The 19,110-nt window shown below is 43.9% G+C and overlaps 1 protein-coding gene across 1 annotated transcript in view; it reads left to right on the top strand.

The window, feature by feature from the left end:
- LOC104619259 (calpain-5-like) overlaps positions 1-14,706 on the top strand; it is a 55,288-nt gene extending 40,582 nt beyond the window's left edge. The window contains exons 8-12 of the mRNA XM_010285067.1: positions 2,665-2,787; positions 4,609-4,811; positions 5,492-5,613; positions 12,726-12,862; positions 14,384-14,706. Of these exons, the coding sequence (XP_010283369.1) occupies positions 2,665-2,787; positions 4,609-4,811; positions 5,492-5,613; positions 12,726-12,862; positions 14,384-14,566 (768 nt within the window). The 3' untranslated portion in view covers positions 14,567-14,706. The remainder of the gene's footprint in view (positions 1-2,664; positions 2,788-4,608; positions 4,812-5,491; positions 5,614-12,725; positions 12,863-14,383) is intronic.
- The last annotated feature ends 4,404 nt before the right edge of the window (positions 14,707-19,110 follow it).

The raw sequence follows: 19,110 nt of genomic DNA, 5'->3' as shown, positions 1-19,110 counted from the left end.
CCTTCCTGCCCTTCTCAGTGTTGTATGTTTTCGTCCTAGCACATGCAAATTCAGGCATAAAACTTCCATTACTGTCAATGAGATCTGGGCACCTACTGCTTTAGTTACTACTTTGAAAATGGACCTTTCTGTTCTTTTATACTTCACCACATCCTTTAGATTAATTAAAGATGTTCTTGTGTCTGCTCCTCTGCCCTTGTATGGGAGGTTTCTGTCTGCAACCCTCCATTTTCATAGCAGGATATTGGAGAAGTGCAGCCTTTTGCTGTTCAGACTAGGAGTGAATCTCAAACTCCCAGCTCATACTGTCACATAGGTGCAGATGGAGAAGCAGTTCTTCACTGCTCTGTCTTCTGTCAATGCCTCATTTCCAGAGGGTGATTTTATTCAGCTATACCCCGTTTGATTCTGGACGTATTCCAAGTGCTTGTCTGGGTCTAATTTGTAAGTGTTTAGCTGCCACAGAACAAAATATACATGCCACGGTTGAGTGCAATGCCTGATGCAATGGAAGTTCTTTTTATTCTAGTTTTATCTCTAGGCTAGTTGATTAAAAGGCTCTTAATAGCAGCGCTGGAACACATTTATGTTAGCTTAGGGCCATTATAAATTACTGTGGCACATACTACCATAGTCTAGAGATAATCTCTCTCTCTTCTCCCTCAGTGAAATGCCTGATACTGAGGCCTCCTGCAAAGCTTATCTGTACAGAGAGGGATTGTGACACTTCCAGTCCCTTTAAAATAAGGACATTTAGGTATAAATGTATTCCTACAGCCACTTGCTGACTTCCGGATTGTTACCCATTAGGACAGCTGAAATGTCATCAGATCAAAAATCATCACAGTTGCATACCTCTCATCAGACCAAGAGCACTTTTGCGCTCTCACAGTTGCCCTCCCACACCTCCGTTTGCCCTGGACCACTCTAGGCTATCTGACAAGGTAACACTGCATATGGTTCAACAGGGACAAGAATTAAAACAAGATGTTGCTGCGTATTTATATCTTGCTTTTTAGAGTCTCTCTGCAGAGGCTCTTTACAACCCCTAGGACTCTTCAGGATCCTGTGCTTTCTCTGCCACAACGTTGATACAGCACACAAATGAGAATACAGAGAAGCATTGAATTTGCACCAAAAGCCAGCCAGCCCAGAATAGCAAGCAGTAGTTCTGTAGGAGGCCAATCTGGGCTGTAAATACCATGAACAACTAATGAAGCCCAGAGGCTTGGGAAAGTATTGATTCTCTTTCCAATACTGCTGTGCTTCAGCCAGCTGTGCTAGAGGTTGCTGTTTACTCCATGTGGGTGTGACACTGTCTGAGTGAGGGTCAGGGATGAGAAATGGGATGGTGCCTTATTCTGCAGAGCTCTAACCACAGGGGGATGAGAAGTCATTAAAGGGGATCATTCCACAACAGTAACCAAGGCAATCTCAGTATCTACCTCAGAGCAAAGCTCCATGAGGATGTGCTCTTTAGCAGCTCTTGGAGGAGCAGGGAGGGGGAAATTGAACCACTGATGATATTCCTTTCCATGCTATCTCGGAGAATTTCAGCTTAAATCAGAACATGTGATGCACATAGTACCCAGCTGTGCACCGCTGCAGTTTTATGCATTTATTTGTTTCCTTCACATTGAAAGGTCTTTGAGTATGGAAGAATACAGCATCTGTCTAAACTTGGCATAGGTAGTGTCCCCTTCCCTTCCACTGGTTCTGACAGCTCAGATTTGCCCTCTGTATGCACAAAAGAAACACAACTTAAAGGAGTCTGTAAGAGTGAATGAATTTGATAGGTGTTTCTTTGTACGACAAAGAATTAAACAATCTGACCCTTTTTGCCTACTGAAAGGGTACATACTTGTGAACTGGTCTGATACTGATACTTAATAACGTAAGCAATTCAAGCCTGATTTACTGAGATGGGAACTGCTGCCTAAACTTAAAATAATTTCCTTTGATTGGTCTTAAACCCAAGTTGATTCAAGTTTGCTTTAAACAGTTTGGATAAAAGATTGGCATGTTAAAGATGGAGTCCTTCTCAGCCCTTTTTACTGGGTATTCCTAAGACTTTCAGGAAAACTGGGAAAGTCAACCATTAGCATTCTTGTCATTCTTATATTAGATAGAAATTGTAAGTGTGGAGCAAAGTTGTGGAAATTTTTTTTTTTTAAAACTAGGATTTGGAAGATTCCTTTATTTGCAGGTCCTATATAAAGATATTTGAAATTTACAGGCCCTGTTTAGATATTCAAGTTAAAAGAAGAATCCAAAAATTATCAAAGACCCCCATCTGGAGTCTGTTGGTTTAATTTTTTTATCTCACTCCTGATTTATATATATCTAAATAAAACATAATCTGTTGTCTTTTGCTTTCAAGAGATGTTCTCTTCTGCTGCCTCAACAGTAAGACTGTCTTATGCTCTCCTTTATGTCAATTACCTGTTTTGATGTCTCTGATATTTTTGGTTTAAATATCCTTATTGTTAGCAGTAATTTTCATCTGTGAATTGCTGTGAATGTCTGTTTTATGGAGAACTCTCCTCCCACCCGCAAATGTATTTTCATTTGCCTCCTTTGTATGCAGGTATTTCTTTGGTGATGACTTTATCCTCGGTATCCTAAGGCATTTCTAACAGCTTACCCTCTTCTCTCTTGTACTAGTATGTCTTTGATGTTAAGAAGACTGAGGACAAAGTGTTGGTTTCATTGCAACAGGAGGATCGCCGCAAATACAAGAAAGAAGGGAAGGGAGACAGCATCCCTATTGGCTTTGAAATATTCAAGGTAGGCAGCCATCTGCACTCCTGGTTCAGAGTTTGTTCAGCAGTCCTACTTCATCCTGGCAATGAGATCTTTGGCAGATAGAGGCATGATTATCATGGTGGGATGTGGCTGTCCTCTCAACATGAGCTTTGCGTGTGTACTGCACTTAGTCACCAGAGCTGACATTAGACACAATATTTGACCTAAATTTAATTTAGTTCAAATTCTATTTTTTTAGATTTCGTTTAGATATTTCATTGCTTCAATTGCTTTTCCGTGATTTTTCAGGGAGCTGAAGGCAGATAAGCCTAAAATGACATGTTGGAGTCTTCTTTGTGGCTATCAAATTCTATTTGAACTAAAGGAACATAAGTCATTTTTCCCATTGCAAAAGAATTTTAAGTGTTTTTCCTACCCCAACCTTTGAAGAGAAAGACAAAAAAATATTAATGCTTAAAACATGGAGGTTTGGGTTTTTTTTCTCCTTCTCACTGGAGGCTCCTACCTCCATTTCATCAGCAAATACAGCCAAGTGAGTTTGAAAAGTCTGCACTTTTTCTTTTGCCACTTAGAAAAAAGTCAAGAGCATTTTCAAAAGCTGGGGTAGTGAGGAGGAAATGAGAATATGTGAAAAGGAACCAAAGGGATCCCAGACAGTAATTTTGCCCACTCCCAGGGCAAATTGAGTGGAATGAAAACATATGAACTCAAAGAAGGAGGAAAGCAAGAGAAACAGCAATGCATCTGCTTTTTCACTGAGGATCAGGATTATTTTATCATCTGTTGCTATAGCTAGTGGGACTACACTGAGTCTATAGCCCTACCCTGAAAAACAGTCAGTTCTTAACAGTCAGTTAGAGCTGCTGACATCTGCATCATACCTATTCATTTGACAATCACCTGTTAACCACATATATTGAAAAGTGTCATTATAGAAAATAGTATAATTTACTTTGCCCTGTTCCTGCCTGTATATCTAATTTGGAAAAGCTTGGAAAAGAAAATCACACCTTTAGAAAAGTATCAGTGGTCTATCTTTATTTCTTTTCAATAATTTTTCTATTTCAGAAGCGTTCTAACCCACCACGCTCATTATCGTGACTAAAGGCCTTTGGAAGACCATGGCCTAAATTATCTGAAGACAAACAAACTCCCAGGAAAAAACATGTAGGGCTGTCTTTGCCCCCAGGAGCTGCTTAAGAAATAGGCTGATATTTTAACTGTGTTGTGGCAGATGTCAGTTCCCTGAAGAGGATGTTAAGAGTTAAGCACAGCTTCAAGGCTTAGAACATAACAGAAATGGTTATTCTGTGGCTTTTGTATTCAGGAAAGGGCAATGAAAATACAGCTGTGTGCATCTGGATTGAGAGGCTGCTATGTGAGACAGGAATTCTCTCTCTACATGCTAGAGAAAAAAGCAGATGAATCTCAGCCCCATCCAAGATGGCAATGTAGCTCAACAGGTGGAGTCCTTGGAGTGCGCATGCATCTCTGGAAGTATTGAAAACTCTGCAGTAGCATTATGTCTCTTAGTGGATACGTGTCTTTGCCAGCCCCAAACTTTCACCTTCACTTAGGTGTATACGTGTATATACCAATGCAGTGAAGTGCAGAACAGCACTCCTTGGAAGCCTGTGTGGGCTAGTGCTTGGAGCACTGGGTTGCCCGTCAGGACTATCTTTGCCACAGCTTCAGTGGGTGAAAAACCATTGGCCAAACCATTTGCCTTTATTGTACGTTGTCTTTTCTGCTTGTGAAAGGCTGTGATGTGCAGGAAAAATTCTGCCTGTTCGCTCTGGTATCCCTCCTTGCATTAATCTCTATACTGTTTTCTGGCTGTAGGTGGAGGATAACAGAAGCTATCGACTACACAAGCTGACTGTGCAGGAGAGAGTGGCCACATCTCTGTACATCAACACACGCACTGTGTTCTTGAAGAGGATCCTTAAGCAAGGCCGCTACATCCTTATCCCAACTACATATCATCCTGGCATCATTACAAAGTTTATCCTGAGACTCTTCACAGATGTGCCATCAAAACTCAGGTACGTTGCACTCACAGCTACGTGAGATCTTCCCTTGCCCACATTAGCTGCACCTCCTTGGAGGCACCTTGCCTGCTTGCCCTCAAATATCCCTGACTCACTAGCTCGTATCACTCCACAACCAGGCCCTTGAGATGGTCAGGGTCACCTCCAAGAATCTCCAGATGGCTCACTGGGATTTGTGCGTGGTCAGGACATTTTTACTTAGGAACCTAGTCGACAATTCAGTTTGGGTCTTTTGACCTTTTAGTTTGTCTTTTGTAGTTGCCTCCAGTTCTAGGTCAGAACACTAAGCACTGGTGCTTGCAGTGACAGTTGATTTGTTTTGTTTATTTGCTGTTTATTTCTTTGACCGGTGGTTGTCTGCGAGGGCAAAACTAAAGTTTCATGAAATCAGGCCTGCTGATTTTTTTCTTGCTTTGATACTATTTTCCATTAATTTAAAGTTGTGGGGGTTTTTTCCTGCCACTTTTGCTGCCATGCGAAAGATGACACAAATTTGGTTTACTTTGTTTTGCTCTGTTTTTATTTCTTAAGTCTGTCATTTCTGTACCACAAACTTCCAAAATGGTAGATAAGGAAAGAGTACAAATCTCATGTTCTGAAAATGCCAAATTTCTACAACTATTGATTATTTGCTTGACATTCGTTGCTTCAATTGCTTTTCCGTGATTTTTCAGGGAGCTGAAGGCAGATAAGCCTAAAATGACATGTTGGAGTCTTCTTTGTGGCTATCCACGCAGAGTCACCCAAATCAAAATTCACTCTGCAGAGGGTTTACAGAAGCAAGACAGATCAGGTGGTAAGTGTAAAGCGAGCCTGGAAGAGTGGAAAGGGCTGCTTCAGTCCTCTAAAGATGATCTGAGTTGACATGTAAGCACTCGGAAATTATCCAAAAAACCTGAAGATTTATGGGATTTTTTTTTTTTTCAGCACATTGTAAATTCTGCTTAAAAGGTGAGATCAGATGAATAAGATGATGTAAAACAGCAAGAGTTACGAGTCATCTGTGCTGGTCCAGTTAGGCAGTAGTAGCCAGACCCTCTGAGAAGTTTTCCTGTGGGGATTAGTAAGAAATTCACCTTTCAGGGTTATGTGTTTTCTAAATGGAAAACAGCCAGGGAGACAGCTGAATCGCATTGACTTATGTAGTGTATTACACTTACCTCAGCAATGTCATTCACGGCCTTCAGAGCACCTTGTCCTTCATTACCACAAGCTTAACAGCCCTTCAGGGAGGAAATTACGGTTTTCAAACAACGATTTTCAGCTGGGTAAGCTCGGACAGGGAGAATTTAAATGACTTGTACAAGACCGTGTATCTACGTGTCAAAGGAAGTGTCCTTCAGGACACTAAAATGTCTTTCTGGCACCTGATGTTGACAGCTAATTAGGAGACTTGTCCAGTTGTCATTTGCTTCCTCATTTTCTACTCCTACTCTCCATCTGTTGGCCTTCATTTTCCATGACCAGTGCAACAGGAAGAGGTAGATGCATCCAGCACTGAGTGGTTGGGAGGGAGAAAGCAAAGGAGCAGAGATACTACGGTGAAATTGGAACAGGAAACTAAAGAGGTTCCTGAAACATCTGCTGTGTTTGCTCCAGATAACTCTTCAGCTCTCTTCAGTGTTAGATATGGGGATTAGTTGCATTAAGTTCTTGTGGAGAGAAGGCATTAGACTTAGACCTGTAGTACAGTTAATCTTCAGTCTCACAAAGAGCTGTAAAATTTCTCCCACCAGCTGGCTACAATTTTATTCCAGTCCCCTTTTCATAGTTATTCCTGGCATCCACTGAGTAGTGACTGAATGTACTTTTCACTGTGAAAGCCTCTTTCTGTTAAGTCTGGTTGTCTCTTCAGGGCACAGGAATGTTGGAGGGAAGAGAGATAGAAAACTGATTCCATTCATTTTTCTTGGTACTTTTCTAGAAAAACAGAAGCCACAAACACCTCAGTCAAACAAGCGGTATGGCTCCACGTTCTCAGCAAGTCAGGATGGATGAGTGAGGCTGAAGGAGCTATATGTGACAAGAATAGCGGAGCAGTGCATTGAAAAGGGGCAGTATGTTCTTGTTCTTGCCCTGTGAAGGACATTTTCATTTTTAAGGGTGTGTTTTTTTGCTTTTAGAATTCCTTAAACCATTTTCTCTAACATTCCCTGTAGTAAAGCAATAAAAGCCAATTCTCCACCCTTAGCGTTTCACAATCCTTAGCACAATTACAGCCTTGACAAGATCATTAAAAACAATTGCCTGCAGCTGCCAAAGGTTCAGCTTCAGAGAGTGTTGTTGGATTTGGTGCATTGTGACACCGATCCTCAGGAATACACAAACAGGACTTACAGGCAATGTGTAATAGATACTCTTAACTACAGCATAGCCCAAATACCTTTAGGACTCAGTGCCACCACACATGGTCAGGTTGAGTTGAAGCATCTTCTTGCACTTTGATTTCAGCATCCAGTGTTGGGCTGGTGATTATCCTGGCAGAACTGAAAAGGTAACCTATTGTGGGAAGAACTGTCGATAGGAAATGAACTCACAGATTTTCTGTTTAAACCTAAGCAAAACTTCTGCTTGATTATTTTATCTGCTGAAAAAATGCAGAATTGGGTCAAGTGATACTATTTGTGAATTAGTATTGAATTCATCAAGTGGCTGAAAAAAATCAGTCTACCATTGTCAATTTTTTTTCTGAAGTGTTTCCCTTTTCCTGTGTGAAACAATATACCATTTTTAAATTCATCAAAAACATAAGGGAATTTGAATGCAAAGCCTCAATGAATCTTATTGTTTGACTTTGAATAAATTTTCACCAAAATGTTAAAATATTTTCCTTTTGTATCAACATAAAACTTTCAGTAAAAGCTTTTGTCTTTTTTCAGCCTGTAGCTCCAAATCTCATCCATTCAGGGGCTGTTGAGGGAGAGCTGAGTTACTTCAGTAGCTTCCCCAATATCTTGAATTCTGCTGTGAAATCCCTGTTTGAATCTTTCTTTATTAGCCTTTTTTTCCTGTAAGTATCTCCAACTCACAGAGTACATTCATAGACTGTCTTGCAGAATGCCACATCTTCTAGCAGCTTCAGAGAAATGAAATAGGGAGAGTGTGTAAATTAAAAAAAAAAGCCAAATGTGCACTGCTGACATTTGTGCTACACAATAAAATCAAGCTGTGCAATGACAAGGGTAACGCCCATAGCTGGCACTGTGCCTTCTAAGGGCACCTTGCTGGGAAATTTGGCAAAGCTCCTGATTGATACTAGAGTCCATTTTTGGTAACATAAAAAGCTGGGTATGGTACATGCTCCTCACATTTGGGGTTTGGGTTTTTTTTGGTAGATTAAGAGTGGATGTAGAAATTCCTTGAAGCACACTGGCTGGATTGTAAATTTGCACTAGAAAGTAATGTATCCAGGAACATTAAATATCCCATATTCTAAGATTGCTTCCTAATACCACCACAAAAGAATGCAACTCCTTGTCATCTCTTGTCTTCTCTCTGGCTTCTCTGGGCCCACACCTGGACCCTTATCCCATGCTTATTTGAAGGAGAAATAGCAGCCAGGCATTTGAAAAAGACCAGCTTTCTCAGAAATGAGTTCAGACCTCAAAGGCATATGGGCAGTTACCGAAATACCAGCCTTAGCTGCTGCTCCTGGAGCATTTCCTGATGTGAACTAGACTTAAAAGTCAACAGCAGCCTCCAGTCTAATCAATACTGTGAGGTGAGGGAAGAGGCCACATAGCAATTGCCACTGGGATTGACAAGTAGAGGTTTCCTTTCAGGTTAGGCACAGTCAATATGTTTATTCAAGTGGAAAATAGGTAGATTAAGTGGTTGTGTTTGCCTGCTGCTAAGAGGACCTCACACAAAGGTTACTCATTTTCTGGTGTGAAGGTTGATGGCAACTTGTTTCTTTGTGAGCTGCTGTGTCTGATTAGCCCCACTGCATTTCACAAGGGTTTCCTGACTTCTTCACCTTCTGATCTGCAGCATCTCAGCTCTCAAGATGCTTTTTTTCTTATGCTCAGTCTCTGTCACCTGTCAGCTGTATTCCACCTTGTCCAGCCACCTGCCTGGTTTGTCACTACCATCCCTTTGCATAGAGAGAAGACAAAACTTCATGATAAAGGAGGAGATTTTGTTTCATTCTGAAGCTTCTGAGAACTGAGACGTAGCATTACACCTCTGTGACAAACTATCTCTATACTCTGACACCGGGGTATGCAGTTGTGGAAAGTAAGAGCAGCCTCAACAGAGATACTGTTTTTTTTAATATAACTTGAGTAGAGGGATTTCAGACTTGGATGCGCTGTTCTTCACATAAGCCCATCACTGTCATCTGAGTTGTGCTTAGCACAAATTTTTGAGCAACTACTTAAACAAAACTGGAAGAGAATGAACATTACATAGCAAGTGCACACCCGGCCTTGTTCACGAGCTGGTTGTCATCAAAACCCTGCTCCCTGCCAGAGGAAGGTTGTTTAATCTCTATTTTAAATGTTCATTGTAAAGACCCTCCTTGCTGCTGTCTTTGATCCATTGTCCTGGCTGGAAAAAATAATGGATGGTTTGCTGTTGTCAAGAATAGTGGATGAATCTAGTTGCCCAGACTCAATTCTGGATGCATATAGGCTGCTTCTCTTGGAAGTACCTCTCTCCGAGTTAGCTTGTTCTGAAGTTAATCCAGCTATCTGTGAGCCAAGCGCAGTGGCAGATTTGGAAGAAGATGAGGAAGCGCTGTCTGCTTGGAGATTCTCTGTCTCTCATTCCCAAGTCTGTTTTAAAAATTGCTCTTGCTACTTCTTTCCCCAAGAGCTTATCTTTGAGAACAGATCACCTTTTGCATTTTTAAGTCATCCCACTGAAATTCCATGTTGAATTCGCATGTTTAATTGCCTTTCACCTCTTCTTTTCTAAACTAGGTATTGTGATCCCTCGTATGTGGCATACCTGGTAAGCAGGGTATCTGGTACTTCAATGGCAGTTGCCTTGGGAGCAGTCTGAGAAACAGGGAAGGAGAAATCAAAAAGCTGCTGGTAAATACCCAGTCAAAGCATAAGAAAGGAAGCAGAGAGAAAATGGAGCAGAGATGGAGGGAGGATTTACTGAAGCCAGTGGAAAAGACTCCCTTTTATTATCTGTATTGCAGGAGAAGCTAAGGGCTATCACATGAGCAAAGACTCAACTGCAAAAGGCAAAACAACCTGTTGTAATTCCCAAGGCAGTGCTTGTGCCTCAGCACTGTGTCTGCTCTGTTTGGCCCATGTCTTTTTCCAGTGACAGAGTTTGTCATAGCTCACTCATAGACCACCAGTAAAGGGTGGTCTAGCTGGAGGAGAGTGGGAATGTCTCTGAGAACTTTTTCTCAAGAACATGTTCTAGAAAGCCTTTTCTGTTCGGTAGAGTGCTGAAGGATGTGGATGTTAGATCCTCAGTCCAATTCTCAAAAAAAATTAGCCGTAGACTACTGCGCATAGATCTCTTTAAGCTTTAGAAATGTCATTACTGTTCAACTGTTTCTGGCATTTACAGGTTTCAGCTTTCCTTTGCACTGTTCTTTCGTACAACTTCCTAATACATTGCATGCCATGGCAGCATGGCCATAGGACTGAGATGAAACAGCTGTTTATACACAGTATGGTGTCCAAGGCATAGCTTGAGTCCTTCGTGTGCCTGAGAACTCAACCCTGTCCTCCTTCCGCTGCCAGAGCAGTTAGCAGAGTAGCAGCTCCAGTTTTTTTCATTCCCAGCTCATGGCAAATACTAGGATGTTGCTTTTCCATGTTAATAGCCTCTTCTGCATTGTCTTTGTACTGTAAATAAACCAGGCCCAGAGCTGCAAAGAACTGGGCCAACTGTAGCTGAGAATGACTCTTGTCTCATCCCAAATGTGCAGCTCTCCCATTTCTTTCTTTTGTTCTGGAATTGGAGCCAGTCCTCCTAATATAACTGACCATTCAGCAATGCCATCATGAGGTCGTGCTGTGCAGGTACCTTTCATGTTCCTCTACCTCCCTCCTCTCTTCTGCCTCTTTCTGAGAATTTGAATCTGTTTCTTTCAGATGTTAGCGTTCCTTTTCCTTGCGCTTAGCAAGTCCCTTCATTAACAGCTCCCAGTCCAGCAGATATGCCTGTTACCTCTTTAAGCTCTGTGTCCTTTCCCCACCCCTTCTTATGCCCTTTATCTCTTAATTACTGTTAATGATCAGATGTTGTTTGTTCTTTGCCTGCGGCCAAAGTAGTTGACACCATTTCATGCAAGACCCCATTTTACTCAGATCCATTTTCCAAATCTCTTTGCAAGGGGGGGAGCTTTTCCATCACTGATTACACAGCGTGGTGCTGCCCCATGCCCCAGAGCTAAATCCACACTTTCAGTGACACAGAAAGTAATTGCCTATCGGAAAAGCCAACACATTGCTACCTGCTATAGCAAGTGTGAGATGTTGTCAGGGTAACAGGCCTGTCGCATCTCTGGCCAGGTGTAATTGTAGTGCAGCATATGGAAAAATCTGTTTCTTTCTCCAAAGTGGAAGCAGCTCTTCCTGTTTTGGACGTAGCTGTTACGTGGTTGGTTTGTGTGACGTGTTGGTATCCGTTCCTGCGTGTGAGTGATGTGCTTGAGGAAGATCATCCTGGGTATGAACTGGTAAAAAACAAAAGCTGCCTTAAAATTATGCTGCCTTATGGCTGTCGTTCCAGTGGCAGCATTTTCAAGGAGATGATGATGAAATGTGTATAAGAAATGATCACAGGTCTGACTTACACACGTTCAGTGGGTTTATATAAAATCCATATCTAAAAAGTAGGAAGGTGTGTAAAAACAGATATGCTGTCATTAACAATAGGAATGAACAGAAATAGCTGTGTTGAAATACAAAAAAAGGTAGTCCTTGTGTTTAATTAAAAATTAATTGGAAAGTGGAACAGTGCATTCTGTTTGACAGGTGTTTCCAAATGAGTTCTTGCTCCCTATAGGAATGGAAAGAAAATACCAACATTTATAATAAAGTAAAAACAACAAAGCATTTCTAGAATAATCTCAGTGGGTTACATATAATTAAAGTGTAATTTAAAACATTTACTAGGACCTATAACAGATAGAAACATGTTCTGATAACAGGAAATTTAAAATTACATTGATCCAGATGATAGAACCGAAGAAATTGTCTCAGGTTCATGGCAGTGAGATGAGAAACTGGGGAGGATTTGCTTTGACAGTTTCCCACAGAAAACTTTGTTGAAACCAGTGCACTCCTACAAAATGTTTTTGCATTTTGACAATATTTTACTTTCTGGGAGAGATAACTGCTTCTTGAAAACGACTCCTAACACTAATATCAGAATATAATGGACAGCACTTTGAAGCTAGGCAGTCTAATGCTGGGCACTGAGATGTGCATTCACTGATCTAAAAGCAGTTCTGTGCAGTTCCTGTCCTTGATGTCCATAGGAATTGTGGATGATGAACAGTTTTTACCTTCCATTTTGGCCCAGGCACCTGGAACTACGTATCAGATTGCATATGCACAGATGCATTTTGGCTCTCGCATCTAGAGTGGTGTCGGGGAGCTTAGAGTGTCACTTTGAAGACTGCCTGTTAGATGAGCCAGGAGGATGCACAGCAAGGGAAGGTGGAAAAATCGCAATCCCAGTTTAGGAGTGAGCTGGTTTCACAGCAAATGGCATTTGATTTCCAGCTCTGAGCATCCAGTTGTTACAAGAATAAGGTATTTCACCTCTGCCGGTGATGGGCAGCTAGCAGTGGATGAGTGCTCTGGTGCCCTGTTCTGTGCTCAGCAGCAGTGGTGCTGCCAGGCACAGGAGGGGATTGCTTCTGCTGGGTTTCTGGGCAGGTCTCAGCCACCATTCTGTGTCCTAAGAGCTGTGCTGCTGATTGTGTTTTAGGAGCAGATCCCTATGTGCTTATCAAGTGTGAGAACCAAAACGTGCGCTCCTCTGTGCAACATGATACGACCAGTGCCATCTTTGACACACAAGTGATTTTCTACAGGAAGAACATCGACAGTCCTATCGTTGTCCAGGTGAGATAAGCCACACAGCATGGGCTGCTGAAGGTGGGTAAGAGAGCGCAACAGCATCACTGGCCTTGACGTGTGCTAACTCTTCATATGACTGATACCCAGGATAGAAGTGTGAGAACCTCTGTTCCCCTTACTGGGCTATGCTTGGAGCTATTCAGCTGCTCTACTGATTCTTCAGTCTAGGTCTCTTCCATAAAACAGCAACTGAGGACACTTAGGGATCAGAAGGCGTATTTCATTCCAAGGCTTTGAAGGAATTCACAGAATTACCTTTTGCCTCATTTGGTACCTGATGAAACAGAGACAAAGAAAAGCCAAGTGTTGTCCAGAGTCAGTGTTTGAAATAAAACCAAAGCGAAGGCTGCTACTAAGAAGTCTTTTTACCTTGAGTTCTAGTCCTGTGGGGAACTAGACCACACTGTTAACCTCAGCACTAGCTGGAGAAACAGAGCTTGGTATTTAGATGAGGCAGTCCAGGAAAACTTCGCGAGTGGAACAGCATTTCATTTTGACACACACAGTTGTTTAGTATTGGACAAATACTAAGAACTATGTCGTCTTCATTGGTGTAGGGTGATCTCACAATGAATCTGTGAGTCGATCCGCTGTGGCACATAAGTGCCAGAAATTGAAATAGCTTTATAGCAGTGCATTGCAAGAAGAGATAAACTTCTGACTTCTCACTGCCTAATGCAGTACTGGTGCATAGTACTCCTGTGCCTCTGAACCAATAGGTATATTCTACAAATACTATAAATAGAAGGAGGATGATAGCACTATTATCCCCCAAACCACAGACTGTAGTTACGGATTAGAGCGAACTGATACGATAGCTGATGGAACATGGTCTGTGTTCTTGGCATTGCCTAATCCTTAGTAAAGACTTGATTTACACATGGAACCTCACCCCGTCTCCTCTACAGTCTGCAGCTGAAACACTTTGACTTTTCCAGGATAACTGAAAGTTAGATACTAACGAACTTCACAGACTACACAAAGACTGGCATGTGCGACTAGCTGCAAAACCCGCTATTAACACCATTTCAGTTGCTGCTTACTATATGCCCAACCCCATCCTGACAGTGACAAAGAACATGTCCATCTCCAAAACCACTGCTGTCCCCTGCTGTAAGCAGTGTGGACCTGGCTCTAACACAGTCGGAGGAAAAGCACTGCAGAGGTGAGCACAAGCAGGCAGAATGACACAGACAGGCTGATTGCATGTAGGTTTTTACTGCTGATGAGCTCAAACAGGTAATTTTTATACCTCTTCTAGGCAGGCTGTGACCTAGAAAGCAAAAAGCTGCATTTAGCTCCTTATTTGCATAGTGTATGTAAATAAATGAGCATGCAAATCCAGAATCTCCCACAGGCTCTCTAGACAATTAGCTAAATTTAGATGTACGCCCCCTCCTCACTGCTTTCTCAAGGGGTCAATGGGGGTGACCCTCCTCCTGCACAACCCTTTCAGGTGGAGTGTGAGAGAAGCACTGCTTTAGCTGGGTTTATTTCTGTCCCTAGATCTGGAACAGCAACATACTGTGTGACCAGTTCCTCGGACAGGCGGTGCTGGCAGCTTCACCCAGTGACCCCAGAGAACAGCAGACTCTGCAGCTCCGAGGGAAAGGCAGCCGAGAAGTAGCCGAGGTGCCAGGTCACATCACCATCACGGTTTTTTCCAGCGATGACCTCGTGGAGCTATGAACACCAAAGCCCCGCAGAACCAGACAGAGCTGTCACCTCGCAGCAGGGGAGCTTGTCTGTGCTTTCTGTGTGAATGACTCGGGAGCAAAGGTTGCACATATTCATAATCACTTTAAAAAGAAAAAGCCCTCTAACCCTCCACATTATCATGGATAATGGGGAGGGAGGCTTTTAAAGAGGGGAAAAATACATATTTATACATATATATGTTCATGATACAGCAAATACAGTAGAACTAAACATTAGCAGATAAGTTCATTAAGATGTGACCATCTTCCCCAGCAGCATCTTTCAGGAGCTCTCGGCACATAAGGTGGAAGCACACATGACTGTTGTCACAGGTTCTCAGAGCATCGTCACCTGTTCTCAGCAGTGGGACTGGATGCAGGCAGGAAAGGCTGCATCGCCATGGTCACGTACCAGCAGGTTGGTGGGGTGCCAAGCACAAGGTGGACTCGCATGGCTCAGTCCTTGTTCACTGCCAGGCTGTATTTGGGAGGGGGAATTTTTTTTAAGCTTTGTTTGGAATTTTTTTCCACATATAGGCATATATAATTCTTGATTAATTTCATTGTTATTGCTACAGATAAGATGTTTCTGTTCATTGGCAAGAATGTCATTACTCAAGGAGTTCAGTCATAGGTCATAGTCTTAAGACCAGGCATGCTAGGGCAACATTAAAATAGAAGGGCAGGTCTTGCAGTGCCTGGCTGAAAACCACAGCAAGTAAGAGCTTTGCGCACATAAACGTTCTCAGATTAACTTTCTTATTCTTCTATTCTCCACCTCAGGCTGACGGTTCGTGAGTTGGTATCCCTGGCTAAGAGAAGGGCACCTCACAATTCAGCTCTGGTTTTGCTCAGAGGACAAATTCAGTAATGGAGGCCTCCTTGCTATGGAGACTGTTTAATCCACATGATGCTAAAAATGGAGTAACACTCCTTTTGCTTCATTAGATGTGATGAGTAGCACCAGATTGAAAGGGAACGAAATTAGCTCATGACAAGGATGGGTTTGTTTGCTGCGCCCTGGCAGGCATCGGGTTTCACTTTTGAAATTTTGCATTGGTTTACTGCTGACAGAGCTGATGTCTTTGATGAAGTTTAACTTGTGTATAATGGTGGACAGGTATTGCTTCACATTTCCTTCAAAGGAAGGAATGATCCTTCAGTGATTCCTGGTACAAACTTTGTTTTCACTTTTGCGTATAGCCCAATGGCAGGGTTTCCTCATAACAGACATTTCTGTGTTGTCAAGATGTGGTGATTCTGGTAGTGTTAGAGGCTCACTGTGTTAGACGCCTTGGAAATGGATTTTTTGTGGTAGTAAATTCTAGTCTTGAAAGTGAAGCTAAAGGATGACTATCCTGCCTTTTGTACAGCCAGGAAATTTGGATTTCCGTGTGCCTCGTAACCACTTCAGCCATTTTGTGCAATTTTTATAATTTATAAAATGGCCCTCAGTAGAGTTCATGTTTTCACAAAAGGTTTTGAAGTCTCCTCAGGGCTCCCAAAGGATCGTTGCTGTGGTAGGAAAACGCTTTCTCTGACATGTTGGAGATGGAATGTTAAGGCCATGAATGATACTATACCACCATCAGCTTAGTTGCATGTACCAAGCACCTAAATCCTCCTCTCTTTTTAAACAGCCTGGGCTCAAGCCATTTTGCACGCAGAGCATTTGTCAGATGTGAACTGCAGTTGACAGCCCCACAGGCAAGTGTAATTCTTCTCTGTAAACTCATAGCTTCAGCGTTGCTTACTCTCGAGATATGTTTGGAACCAATTTTTTTTTTTTTTTTTTTTAAAAAGCATGAACTTTCTCATACAGACCAGAGCTCGGGCAAGCCACACAGGGAACTGCAGTTCAGTCTGGGCTGTCCTAGCCCTGCACCAAGACCTGTTTGCCTCGCTTTTCCTCACACACTATTTTATGTCACGGTAGCCGCTTCTCAGCAGCGTGGCACGAGGGGTGACTGCAGCCTGTTGGCACACCTTCACCATATGGGTGGAGAGCACCATGCTGGCGTTCCAGCATGGTTAAAGCCCCGCACCGCAAATTGTAGGGCAGCAAGGCGTGTAGGAGAGCACACTGAGCCAGAGCACAGTAGATCATGTTGTATAACCCCCTTTTCAGACAGACTGTTCTCCAGGGGCTGCAGTGAGCCGGGGTTGGCTGGGCCAGCTGATTGAGTTGGGTCAGTGTTTAGCCTGAAGAAGGTTCGTCTCAGAGATGGCACCCAGCACAGCCAGGCTTTCCCTTCTGCAAACTGCCCCAGTATTTGCTGATCCGAGAGCTTGCCTGAGCTTATTGGGGGCACAAAGCCATCCTGTGTCCTAGCTTGGGGGGGGGTCCCTTGCCTGTTTCCTTTGAGCCCCATAGCCCTGGCCTCCAGCTCCCAGCACTGCCCCCCCATTTCAGCATCTGTGTAAGTGTCGTCCCCAGTGTCAGCGGGGCAGAGGGAGCTTGACCAGCAATTCTTTGTCGTGTGCAGCCTGACAAGGAGGGAAGTCAGAGTGGAGCGGGTTAAGGTGATGATTTTTAGGCCTTGATAATTATGTCTGCTCAAGACATTCCCACAGTTTGTCCCTGTGGTAGGGGGGCAGGGGGCCCTTGAACACCAGCGCTGGCCAGGCTGGAAATGGAGCTCTGTTGCTCTCTCAGCGTTGCTCTGTGGGTATCGCCGTCCAGTGCTGCTAGCTGTGTGAGGCTTCGGCATGCTGGGACCAAGCAGAATGTCTGTACCTCTGCATTTATTAGTTTTTGGAAGTGGGTGGAGGAGGCAGGATTTGCCCATCAGCAGTAACTGGTCCAACCTGGCACCATGACTGGCTGTGCTGCTTTACAGAGGCTTCTGGCTTCTCCTCCCACCCAGGCACGTGGGAGATGGGAGCACTCCCAGGTGAAGCCAAGGCATGAGCAGGTTGAAAGGGGCTTGCACTGCTGCCTGCTCCCTGCGAGAGAGCCCAGGCCGCGCAGGGGACGGTGCCCGCTGCTCCGCGGGCTCTTTCTCGTGCTGTACATCTTGCCGTGCACTGAAACCAAAGCCAGCTCCCTGGGTTTTCAGCTTACAGGGCAGGTAGGTGTGATATGTTTTGAGGATTGCCTTTTCAGACAGGAATTTGAGATCAAAAGTTAGTAGAGCTGGGCAGTATTTTTTAACAAGTAATGGTAACTTGTGAGAAAACAAAGGGGTTTTTTGTGGGGGGACTGCATTTATGTACTTGGGCCACCTTCAGCAGAGAGTTTTGGCCCCCAAAAATTAAAACAGAGGGAAATAGTTGGAAAATGTTTCATTTCAACATGTCTTTACTTTTCAATATGAAGTGACCTAAATAAAAGGTTAACAAAAAATAAATGTGTTCGGTAATTTCTGAAATGAAACAGTTGGTTTCAGATAAATCATTCTGGGATGACCTCAAATGACATTTTTCAGCTTGCTCGAGAAGAAAAATGTATCTCAGATGTTCACTGACCAGTTCTCCCCCCTGCCTGCCTTCTATTTCACAACTGCTCCCTACTTTCCCCTGATGAGTTCCCAGCTCATCGCGATCTCCATTGTACTGCAGCCTTCCTTGCTGTCCTTCAGCCTGAGGAAGACCAAAGCCCAGGTCTGGGGACTCGTCCTGTCCCTGGCTGCACAACAGCAGCGCCTCAGGATTCCTGTTGGATTTTACTGTGTAATTCAGATGCACGCTCCAGCCCTTGGCCCGAGTGCTGTTTATATTGTATACTTAAAATGCTATATTTATATTGTGTACTTAAAACGCTATTTATTTTAGTGAAGCCCAGGTTTTTTGTTCCCACTGCTGTGTTCCCATTGCCTTTCCCTCCTCCCTCCACCAGGACGAGCTCTGTGAATCCCGGTGACTCTCCCCTCCTTAGGCTTAGGCTGACACTTGTTGGTGTCCTCGGGCAGGCCAGACCAGTCACCTCTGTGGGGAATAACGGACTGACCTTGCTGAGCGTGGTGCGCAGCAGTGCTGTCAGGGCTGGAAGAGCTCCGCTCCCACCCATGTTTTTGCTGTTTGTCTCAACTAAACCCTCACTGTTTTGAATTCCCACTCTAGGAAGCTGCAGGGCAGCCAGCCTGACTCCTGCAGCCTCCCCACGGATGGGGTGCAGAGGATGGTCCCGGATCTTAATGGTGCGTAGCCAGAGCTGCAGCTTCCAGACAGCATTTGTGAGTGGTGTGTTACTGTTTCCTGCAACTTCTGGGGAAAACAACTGGCTCCGTTGGTACTGCTGGGTCAGCGCTGCTCGCGTCGGCCCCAGGTTACGAAGGGTGAAGGTCTTCTCGACTCCAAAGGGGTGCTGTGCTAGCAGCCACAGGAGGTACCTTTGCATTTCTTCTCGTGCCTGTCCTGGGACCACCATGCTCGTGGTGGTGCGGGCGCGGGGGAGGTGGTGCTGGGAAAAAGGCTCCTCAGCTGGCGCGACCTCTGTGGATGAGCAGGGCCAGATCCCTTCTCCGCCCTGCCCGGGAGGCCTCGGGTGCTGCGCGGAGACGGGCGCTCGCGCGCGGCTTGCAGCCGGCCGTGCAA

Source organism: Phaethon lepturus, unplaced genomic scaffold (genome assembly GCF_000687285.1).
Source record: "Phaethon lepturus isolate BGI_N335 unplaced genomic scaffold, ASM68728v1 scaffold34820, whole genome shotgun sequence".
NCBI lineage: Eukaryota > Metazoa > Chordata > Aves > Phaethontiformes > Phaethontidae > Phaethon > Phaethon lepturus.
This window is presented reverse-complemented; position numbering and strand designations above follow the sequence as displayed.